At 38.2% G+C, this 12228-nt stretch overlaps 1 protein-coding gene across 1 annotated transcript in view; it reads right to left on the reverse strand.

Moving 5' to 3' along the window:
* Positions 1-12228, reverse strand: part of HELZ2 (helicase with zinc finger 2) — a 463733-nt gene that overhangs the window by 415294 nt on the left and 36211 nt on the right. Inside the window, exons 2-4 of the mRNA XM_053715946.1 lie at positions 6275-7226; positions 3729-3912; positions 962-1069 (exon numbers count right to left, since the gene is read on the reverse strand). Coding sequence (XP_053571921.1) covers positions 962-1069; positions 3729-3912; positions 6275-7215 — 1233 coding nt within the window. The 5' untranslated portion in view covers positions 7216-7226. The remainder of the gene's footprint in view (positions 1-961; positions 1070-3728; positions 3913-6274; positions 7227-12228) is intronic.

A 12228-nucleotide genomic window follows, 5' to 3' on the forward strand; every position in this document is an offset into this window, starting at 1 on the left:
TCCAGCTTCCTGCTTCTTTGCCCTGTATATGAGCCTGTAAGTGTGAGGCCAGGACTCCGAAACAGTTACCACCCCAAATGCTCCGCCGCCACCCCGGGTAAGAACTTTTACTGCAGGCAACAGCCAGAACAGAGCAATCCAAGCTGCCGGTTCTACCAGGGAGGTGGCGCGGATAATGGAGGCCAGAAGTAGTGTAGTCAGAGACTTTCTGACTCAATAACAGTGTGCTTAGGTAAAGGCTTAGCAGGCAACGTGGTTATCATGTAGAGCTCAGGCACGGCCCCTGGATACCAATAAAGGGCTAATTCTTGATGTGAGTGCCCCCTCCAACCTGTCGCCATAGGCAATTGCTTAGTCTGCCTAGTCCATAATATGTTCGTGGTGCTATCATGTCAAAATCTTTCACTACATTCCAGTGCTGTGTTTGCACATGTGCAGTAACTCTCCTTCAGATACCTGCAGTGTAATCTAGGTTCCATAATGGCAGCACCCATGATTAGAGGGAGATGCATGTTCAGTGTTTAGGGCAGTAGCGGATCTACTCAACAGAGGGCCCTGGTGCAAAAAAAAAGAATTTGGGACCCCCAAAGGTAACTAAATAGTAAGATATAGTAATAATATACATGCTGCTCTCTATAATGATTTTGAGGATAAATAGACCTGCAACCTGCACTAATAAAAGGCTCCTCTGCATTAGGAGTGTACACATGATATACATGCCTTTGTATAGACTGGCTACTATGGGCCCCCCAGCACTTAGGCCCTGGTGCAACTGCACTTGCTGCACCAACAGTGCAACAGTAGTTCTGCCCCTGGTTTAGGGTCCCTTTAAGGAAAACAATTGTAAAAAACTGGATTTTCAGATGACCTCTGATTCAGAAACCTGATAAAACCCATTCAAAGTAATTTATTTCTCTACTTTATTACTTCACGTGTTTTTCTGTCTCTACGTCTTACATACCTTTGTTTTAACTGTAAAATTCCAGGTTTTCTTCACATTTTTCTCTTTGGAGTGAACTCTCAATGGATAGTCACATTCAACTTCTACTCCTTCAAGTGCATCTGAAAACTGTAAATGACACATATCAGAAAGAAAACATATAACAAAAAGAATACCTTAAAATAGTGCTACTCATAAGATTATTTTGGGGTTCATGTTTAGAAATGGACTTTATTTTATTTCCCGAGGAGAAGGAAGTATTTAGGGCCAAATTACGAGTGGCGTACTAACTTACTAACTTTCACACAAGTGACATTTGGTTTATCACGGCTGTTTGCGCACATCGGAAGGAGCTCTTGCATTACTAGTTGAAAGTAAATGTGTGCGTGTGAGCGCAATTGCGATTTCCTCTAGAATGATTACCATGACCTCAGAGCTCTGGTTAACTGTTACGCAAAACAAAAAAGTGTCACAAAACACATAAAAAAAATGCATTTAAATGTACAGTTACACTCATAATAACACTATCTAATATTAAATATTTAAACAAATATTGCACAAAAAGTTATAATAGCTCAAAGATATGAGGTCTCGTGTTAGAAATTAATAAAATGCATGCAAAGAGCTTTAACGTAGAGATACAAACACATACAAACACATTTCTAAATAGGTATACGTATGTATAGATTTATATATATATATATATATATATATATATATATATATATATATATATACAGTATATATATATATATAGATATATGTTTATATGTGTGTACATATGTATTCATATGTGTATTTATGTATTTACAGACATATATACATGTGAAAACACATTAATACATAGGTATACACATATAGACATATATATAAGTGCATTAAGTGGATTGGAGCCCTTTGCAGTCAAGTAGATGAAGACATGTAAAATATTTATGCAATATTCATATTTAATAAAGTGTTTAACTATGTATTTAATGTAAATGTTTCAAATCCCACACATCAGTTATATATATTTTAAATAGATATTTCTCAGGTTAGCGCAAGTAGCGAAAATGTGATCGGGTTTGTGAGTGAATAGCGTGTTTTTCCCACTTTTTGTGCTCCATTGAAGTCTATGGGGAATACGTTAACGTGGTTGCAATATTCTAACTTTGTTTTTTTGTGCGCGTTGGGTTTGCAAGCAAAAACTTTTTACTTTTAACTTGTAATACAAGCTCTACCCGAGGAGTGCAAAAAGCTTACTTCCAGCAGAGTTAACGCACGAGGAAGAGCGATAAATACTGTTCATCTAGTAATCTAGTGCTTCACAGGGGGGAACACAGGTTTCTATCCAAAGCAAGATGCTGTGTGCATATGAGGCCACATCTTACTGAAGAAAGGGCACAGGTAGTGAGTTTTTAACCATCCGTAGCAGGTTAATATATTTATACGGAGAGTAAAATTGTATGAATCTGATAAAGCAAAGAGAAAATTATTCAAACTTAGGGCTAGATTACGAGTGGCACACTAACTGTTTGGGAACGAGCGAAAAGGGGTTTATCGTGGTTGTTTGCACTTGTCGGAAGGAGTGCTCTTTTTACAAGTTGAAAGTAAATGCAAACGCATGAGGGCAATCACGATTTACGCTAGAATGATTACCATGACCTCAGATCTCTGGTTAACTGATACGCGAGAAAAAAAGGTTGCACAAAACACATAAAAATACATTTAAAAGTACGGTTACACTCATAATAACACTATATAATAAAAATGATTTTGAAAAAATTGCAATCGAAAGTTTTAAGGGCTCAAAGATATGAGGTCTCAGGTGTTACATACATATACATGTGTGTACATATGCATTTATATGTGTATATATGTACTTACAGACATATATACACTTAGAAACACATAAATATACATTTACACATATATAGACATAAATTAAATGCATTGGAGCCCTTTGCCGTCAAGTAGCTGAAAACATAAAAAATAATATTTATGCAATATTCATATTTAATAAAGTGTTTAAAGTGAATGTAAATTTTCATGAATGAGTGCCCGGTTTTTAAAAATATTATTAAAAACAGGGGCACTTTCATTCATGAAAGTTTACATTGCAGCGGTTTTGTTAAAATAGTTACCTTTTTCTTCTTCCAAGCCGGACCAGCGATCCCCTGTCCGCAGATCCTCTGTACTTACGTCAGCAATGACAAATCTGGCTTCCTCCCCCAGAAGTAAATATTTCACATTCCAATGTTCTTCACATAGGGGAATGTGTTCTTAGTATTTACAAATATATATATTCCTATATATATATCTGTATCTATCTATACCTATATATAATCAGCTATAAAGATATTTATAGGTATAGATATAAATTTTACCAAAATACCATCAGATATATGTAGAAATATGTATTTATGTATAAATAGAACATATTCTGCTACGTAAAGAACATTGGAATGTGAAATATTAATATTTCATTTCGGCTAATCGCACTTGAGAAAATGCGTGTTAGGTTTTTCCATTTTTCGTGGTCCATTGACTTCTATGGGGTAATACATTAATGCGGTTGTGATATTCGGAGTTCAGCATTTTGCGCATGATGGGATAGCGCCCAAGCAAAAACGTTTTACTTTTAACTTGTAATACACATGCTACCCGCTGCGCACAAAAAGTGTAAGTCTAACGGAGTTAACACATGAGCAAGAGCACAATCTACCGCTCCACTATAAATCTAGCCTTAGAAAGGAGATTGCATTTACTGGCAAGGTGGAGCATGGTAAATCTAAAAACTAGTACTCACCACAGTAATATCACCACTGCAGAGCTGGAATTCCTGTACCAGACGCTCTTGGTAAGACTGGAGACCCTCCTCCTCCATCACCTGCTTGTTCCATTTGCTGACCTTTGCTCTCAAGATCCATTCCTGCAGTTCTTCCTGGCTGTGAGCTTTTGGACAACCGGTCCCATGTACACACTGCAAGGGACTGACACACAGGTACATAATCTATAGATTACATTCAAGAATGCTGAGATGTTTGCAGTGCAAATTCTATTTCAAAAAGCGTATTTAGTGAATGTCATGTGATCTTTTTACAATTTATTGACTATGCTTTAAAGAAAAATATAGGGGGAGGTTTTCACATAGAAGACGCATCTAATTTTTTGTTGACCACCCAGACATGGCTAATGATCATTGTGTGCAAATGGATCTAACAGGCAGATGCATCTCCACTGTGTACGCACAGACGGATAATAGAAAGAAAGAGTATCACTGAGACTGATAGACTGTCACTCCATGCAAAAAATGTTGACAGGTAGGGGGTCACTTTTTAAAACAAAGAACACAGCTAGAAATGAGTGGTATTGAAAACAATCTCTGGGTTTAACAGAATCTTAGAAAAGAAATTCTGGTGCTATTTTTATTAATGACGTGGATTAAATAGCAACATCTGTATTTTTGTAGATGACATTAAGTTGTGTAAGGTCATTAGGTCAGTACAGGATGAAATTGCTTTACAAGGGGATCTATAAAAATTAGAAGACTGGGCAGGTAAATGGAAAATGAGATTTAATACTGGAAAATGCAAGGTTCTTTATTTTGGAAGTAAAAATAAGCAGGCAACCTATTATTAAAATTGGACTAGAATTAGCAAAACAGAGGAGGAAATGTATATGGGAGTAGTAATAGATAACAAGCTAAAGATGGTCGACCAATACAGGGCAGCGGCTTCCAAGGCTAACCCCTTGATTAGGCTTTTCATTTATGAGTACCCCCTCTCTTCATTCTACTCAATATTATTGTACGGATTTGTTTGATGATTAAATGAGTGGACGTTTTGCATTAAAACAGACATAATATAAATTGTTACAAACATTCCATATCATGAAATGGAATGTTTGTAACTATTTATATTATTGTCTGTTTTAATGAAAAATGTTCACTTATTTAATCAAACAAATCTGTACAATAATATTGACTATTAAATGGACAGTCAAGTCCAAAAAAAACTTTCATGATTCAAATAGGGCATGTAATTTTAAACAACTTTCCAATTTACTTTTATCACCAATTTTACTTTGCCCTCTTGGTAATTCTTAGTTGAAAGGTAAACCTAGGAGGCTCATATACTAATTTCTTAGACCTTGAAGGCCGCCTCTAATCTAAATGCATTTTGACAGTTTTTCACCAGTAGAGGGCGATAGTTTGTGTCTTTACTATAGATAACATTGAGCTCATGCACGTGAATTTACAGAGGAGTGAGCACTGATTGGCTAAAATGCAAGTCTGTCAAAAGAACTGAAATAAGGGGGCAGTCTGCAGAGGCTTAGATACAAGATAATCACAGAGGCAAAAAGTGTATAATTATAACTGTGTTGATTATACAAAACTGGGGAATGGGTAATTAAGGGATTATCTACCTTTTAAAACAACAAAGATTCTGCTGTTGACAGTCCCTTTAAGCCTTTTTTGGCACTGGTATTTAGATGTCCCCAGCTAGTGCCAAAATTGTGGACGTACCGGTTCTGTAATATTTGCTGACTGCGGCAGTGAACGCATGTGTGCTCTCTAGTGTAATTTGCAAGTTTATTGTAGGCGTGTTCTGTAATATTTTCCGACTGCGGCAGTGAGCGCAAACTGTCTTTGCAAGTTTTTTGTAGGCGTGGCTGTAGGTAGGAAAATGTAACGAGGTCGGAAAACATTACAGAACACCCCCGTTGGCATCTAGCTCTTGGGGCAATGCATGATTGGAGGAAGCCAGATTCATCATCAATTTGCTAATGAAAGCAGCAGATGCAGGTGTAGGATCGGCATTATGCTTACCATAACAAAGGTAAGTATTTTTAAAAATAAGCATCTTTGTAAACTTTAATGAATTAAAGTGCCCCTGTTTTTAATAGTATTATTTGATACTGGGCTTTAATTCGTTAAAGTTTACAATCACTTTAAGGTCCATATACAGAGATGGCAGAAGCTCTGTTTATTTCAAGAAAATTGTTTGTGACAAGAGGTCACAATTTAAGGATGGAGGAAATTAGATTTAATCTCCAGCAACGTAAACATTTTTTCACTGCAAGAGCAATCAAATTATGGTACTCATTACCTAAGGAGGTAGTAAATGTCAATACATTAGATACATTTGAAAATGGTTTAGATACATTTCTGGTTAGAAACAGAATTCAGGGATATGATTTCATGTGTTAAATGGTTCACCTTTTTTTTAATGGGACTAATTTAAGATCAACTGGAGCTTTTATTGTAAGTATATTAAGATAAGTATAGGTTGAACTTGATGGACTTCTGTCTTTTTTCAACCTCATCTACTATGTTACTATGTAAGCACTTACCTCTCACAGACAGAAAAGCAGTTTACATTTAGCTGAGGTGCGCGGTGATTCCATACAGTCAATGAGTCATCTGTCATCATGCGCCTGTGTTCCAGTGATGAGCAGTGCACCTCAAAGCTCTCTTGAGAGCTGGCAGTGACCAGACAAAGACGACAGTAGAATCCCATGTTTAGATTCCTATTCACTGGAATGTTTCCTCGGCTCAGTACAGAATCTTTCTCTGCCTTCCACACCGCAAGCTCAACCTCACTGTGTGCATTTGGACAGTGCCTACCACTTCCACGGCAAAGTATTCCACGGGAAGGTTGGTTGCAGAGAAGGATGTTTTGGGTACCAGATAGTGGCCGGATAGCATTGCATTGCTTTTGGGTACCATTAATCACAATGTGTACAAGAAGGGGCATGAACCTAGGATGAGATTGGCAAACACCTGTGATCTTGGGTGGGCTGAGATAAAAGCATTGTTCACATACCTCTTGAAATTGTCCTCCAAATTCTTCTAAGATACTTTCCCAGCTGATAGGTAATTGGGGAGCAATAGGTTTGGAATGATTTGGAAAAAGAAGGGATATCAGCTTATTTTGTTGCAGGTTATGTCTTTTCTCAAATGACCAAACTATTCTCTCCTCATGGCTCCAGGCAAAGGTGCAATGTTGCTGGTGCTTTGTGCACCCCATTTGGTGCTGATAATGCCAGCACACTTCATATCGAGCAGGAACAGGGAAAACTGGACGTTGTCTTACTTCATGCCATTCCTTACCAGTCCTGTCTTTCTTAAGCCTACCAAGAAATATCTTGGCAGCACACGTGTGTGTAGAAGGTGTCCACGTATAGGTAATATGGTACTTCTTTTGGCAGCAGGTATGACAAGCCAAGACTAGCTCAACTTCCTCTTTAAGTTGTATCAAGTCGCAAGCTGGGGGCTCTCTTGGCTGCCCCATCGCTGAACCCTCTGAAATGGAAACCATAATGCACTAGTAAAACTAAACACACACATGCATTTTAACTCAAATATCCATTAACAAGTCTATAATGTCAGTATCTGTACAAGAGCACAGAGAAATTGTCATACAACATTTAAATACAAATATCTACACACACAATACAAATATTTTTTAGAACATATAAGTATTTCATTAGCAGCAATTACAAAAAAATTAATTTAGTAAAGTTTTACTGGTACCGCACCTTGTCACATGTTGCCTCTCATCATTATGTGATAACACTGCACCAGTGTTTCCTCTAAGGCCAGTTTTGTGAGCAGCGCAGGAGTGAAACAGTTAATAAGGGAACCACACCTTGCAGTCTGCATTGTTTAGTGTTTGCTAATTGCTCTAATTAACTGTTTCATTGCTGGGCCGCTTATAAAAGAAGAGAAAGCTGCACTGTACACAAAGATACTGGCTCAGACACTATTGTTGTGCAAGAGGCACACAGGTTACATGGAATTTATAATAAAAAGGGAGGTCATACACAGAAATTCAGTTAATACAATTTATTAATAAGTGGTTCAACAAACAACTAATAATGTATGCCAGTTAATAATGTAGCAATAATGTGAATAACACAATATGTTTTAAAAGTGCTATATAATTAACAGAATATATTTACTAAGAATTTATTGAAAAAACGTCTACAATGCAGAGAACTATATTTATCAGACAGGACATAATATAGGATTACATTAATTAAATGATAGACAATGAACACCATAAGCTGCTTTGATTATGCAATGAAAAGGAAACGGGAAGAAAAACACTACTAAAGAACAATAATATAATTCAGTTTCCAAATCAGAATGCCAAGTAAAGCAGGTGAGCCATGGAGATTGTAACCAATGAAAATTGGGGGAACTTGTCTTTTTTGGTAAATGCCCAAATATGGACAGCGCAATCTCACGCACATTACGGATTCCAAACTCTTCATTGCATAATGCCCATAGTCTACAACCTGATCTTATACTAATCTCTTCTGAGATGTTAGTTAGAGTCAACCAATGGTATAATAAACCAAACATATACGCCTAGATTTAGAGTTCTGCGTTAGCCGTCCAAACCAGCGTTAGGGGGTCCTAACGCTGGTTTTGGCCGCCCGCTGGTATTTAGAGTCAGTCAGGAAAGGGTCTAATGCTCACTTTCTAGCCGCGACTTTTCCATACCGCAGATCCCCTTACGTCAATTGCGTATCCTATCTTTTCAATGGGATCTTTCTAACGCCGGTATTTAGAGTCTTGGCTGAAGTGAGCGTTAGAACTCTAACGACAAGACTCCAGCCGCAGAAAAAAGCCAGGAGTTAAGGGCTTTTTGGGCTAACGCCGGTTCATAGAGCTCTTAACTACTGTGCTCTAAAGTACGCTAACACCCATAAACTACCTATGTACCCCTAAACCGAGGTCCCCCCACATCGCCGCCACTGTAATTATATTTTTTAACCCCTAATCTGCCGACCGTACACCGCCGCAACCTACATTATCCCTATGTACCCCTAATCTGCTGCCCCTAACATCGCCGACACCTACATAATATTTATTAACCACTAATCTGCCCCCCCCCCAACGCCGCCGCTACCTTACCTACACTTATTAACCCCTAATCTGCCGACCGGACCTCGCCACCACTATGATAAATGTATTAACCCCTAAACCGCCTCACTCCCGCCTCAAAAACCCTATAATAAATAGTATTAACCCCTAATCTGCCCTCCCTAACATCGCTGACACCTAACTTCAAGTATTAACCCCTAATCTGCCGACCGGACCTCACCGCTACTATAATAAATGTATTAACCCCTAAAGCTAAGTCTAACCCTAACACTAACACCCCCCCTAAGTTAAATATAATTTTTATCTAACGAAACAAATTAACTCTTATTAAATAAAGTATTCCTATTTAAAGCTAAATACTTACCTGTAAAATATACCCTAATATAGCTACAATATAAATAATAATTACATTGTAGCTATTTTAGGATTAATATTTATTTTACAGGCAACTTTGTATTTATTTTAACCAGGTACAATAGCTATTAAATAGTTAATAACTATTTAATAGCTACCTAGTTAAAATAATTACAAAATTACCAGTAAAATAAATTCTAACCTAAGTTACAATTAAACCTAACACTACACTATCAATAAATTAATTAAATAAACTACCTACAATTATCTACAATTAAATCAACTAAACTAAATTACAAAAAAAAAAAACACTAAATTACAAAAAATAAATAAAGATTACAAGAATTTTAAACTAATTACACCTACTCTAAGCCCCCTAAAAAAATAACAAAGCCCCCCAAAATAAAAAAATGCCCTACCCTATTCTAAAATAAAAGGTTTACAGCTCTTTTACCTTACCAGCCCTTAAAAGGGCCTTTTGCGGGGCATGCCCCAAAGAAAACAGCTCTTTTGCCTGTAAAAAAACATACAATACACCCCCCCAACATTACAACCCACCACCCACATACCCCTAATCTAACCCAAACCCCCCTTAAAAAACCTAACACTAAGTCCCTGAAGATCTCCCTACCTTATCTTCACCACGCTGGGTATCACCGATCCGGCAAGAAGAGGTCCAGAAGAGGCTCCGAAGTCTTCATCCTATCCGGCAAGAAGAGGTCCAGAAGAGGCTCCGAAGTCTTCATCCTATCCGGCAAGAAGAGGACATCCAAACCGGCAAACATCTTCATCCAAGCGGCATCTTCTATTTTCCTCCATCCGAAGAGCAGCGGCTCCATCTTCAAGACCTCCGGCGCGGAACATCCTCTTCTCCCGACGACTAGACGACGAATGAAAATTCCTTTAAGGAACGTCATCCAAGATGGTGTCCCTCGAATTCCGATTGGCTGATAGGATTCTATCAGCCAATCGGAATTAAGGTAGGAAAAATATGATTGGCTGATTGAATCAGCCATTCAGATTCAAGTTCAATCTGATTGGCTGATTGGATCAGCCAATCAGATTGAGCTTGCATTCTATTGGCTGATCGGAACAGCCAATAGAATGCGAGCTCAATCTGATTGGCTGATTGGATGAGCCAATCCGATTGAACTTGAATCTGATTGGCTAATTCAATCAGCCAATCAGATTTTTCCTACCTTAATTCCGATTGGCTGATAGAATCCTATCAGCCAATCGGAATTCGAGGGACGCCATCTTGGATGACGTCCCTTAAAGGAACCTTCATTCGTCGTCTAGTCGTCGGGAGAAGAGGATGTTCCGCGCCGGAGGTCTTGAAGATGGAGCCGCTCCTCATCGGATGGATGAAGATAGAAGATGCCGCTTGGATGAAGATGTTTGCCGGTCCGGATCTCCTCTTCTTGCCGGTTAGGATGAAGACTTCGGAGCCTCTTCTGGACCTCTTCTTGCCGGATAGGATGAAGACTTCGGAGCCTCTTCTGGATGGATCGGTGATACCCGGCGTGGTGAAGATAAGGTAGGGAGATCTTTAGGGGCTTAGTGTTAGGTTTTTAAGGGGGGTTTGGGTTAGATTAGGGGTATGTGGGTGGTGGGTTGTAATGTTGGGGGGGTATTGTATGTTTTTCTACAGGCAAAAGAGCTGTTTTCTTTGGGGCATGCCCCGCAAAAGGCCCTTTTAAGGGCTGGTAAGGTAAAAGAGCTGTAAACTTTTTATTTTAGAATAGGGTAGGGCATTTTTTTATTTTGGGGGGCTTTGTTATTTTTTTAGGGGGCTTAGAGTAGGTGTAATTAGTTTAAAATTCTTGTAATCTTTTTTTATTTTTTGTAATTTAGTGTTTTGTTTTTTTTGTAATTTAGTGTTTGTTTGTTTTTGTAATTTAGTTTAGTTGATTTAATTGTAGATAATTGTAGGTAGTTTATTTAATTGATTTATTGATAGTGTAGTGTTAGGTTTAATTGTAACTTAGTTTAGGATTTATTTTACTGGTAATTTTGTAATTATTTTAACTAGGTAGCTATTAAATAGTTATTAACTATTTAATAGCTATTGTACCTGGTTAAAATAAATACAAAGTTGCCTGTAAAATAAATATTAATCCTAAAATAGCTACAATATAATTATTATTTATATTGTAGCTATATTAGGGTTTATTTTACAGGTAAGTATTTAGCTTTAAATAGGAATAATTTATTTAATAACATTTATTTTATTTCGTTAGATTTAAAACAGAATTTATGCTTACCTGATAAATTACTTTCTCCAACGGTGTGTCCGGTCCACGGCGTCATCCATAACTTGTGGGATATTCTCTTCCCCAACAGGAAATGGCAAAGAGCACAGCAAAAGCTGTCCATATAGCCCCTCCCAGGCTCCGCCCCCCCAGTCATTCGACCGACGGTTAGGAGAAAAAAAGGAGAAACTATAGGGTGCCGTGGTGACTGTAGTGTATAGAGAAAGAAATTTTTCAAACCTGATTAAAAAACCAGGGCGGGCCGTGGACCGGACACACCGTTGGAGAAAGTAATTTATCAGGTAAGCATAAATTCTGTTTTCTCCAACATTGGTGTGTCCGGTCCACGGCGTCATCCATAACTTGTGGGAACCAATACCAAAGCTTTAGGACACGGATGAAGGGAGGGAGCAAATCAGGTTACCTAAACAGAAGGCACCACGGCTTGCAAAACCTTTCTCCCAAAAATAGCCTCCGAAGAAGCATAAGTATCAAATTTGTAGAATTTGGCAAAAGTGTGCAGAGAAGACCAAGTCGCTGCCTTACATATCTGATCAACAGAAGCCTCGTTCTTGAAGGCCCATGTGGAAGCCACAGCCCTAGTAGAGTGAGCTGTGATTCGTTCAGGAGGCTGCCGTCCGGCAGTCTCATAAGCCAATCGGATGATGCTTTTCAGCCAGAAAGAAAGAGAGGTAGCAGTAGCTTTTTGTCCTCTCCTCTTACCAGAATAAACGACAAACAAAGAAGAAGTTTGTCTGAAATCCTTTGTTGCTCCTAAATAGAACTTTAAAGCACGGACTACATCT

Source organism: Bombina bombina, chromosome 1 (genome assembly GCF_027579735.1).
Source record: "Bombina bombina isolate aBomBom1 chromosome 1, aBomBom1.pri, whole genome shotgun sequence".
NCBI classification, from domain to species: Eukaryota; Metazoa; Chordata; class Amphibia; order Anura; family Bombinatoridae; genus Bombina; species Bombina bombina.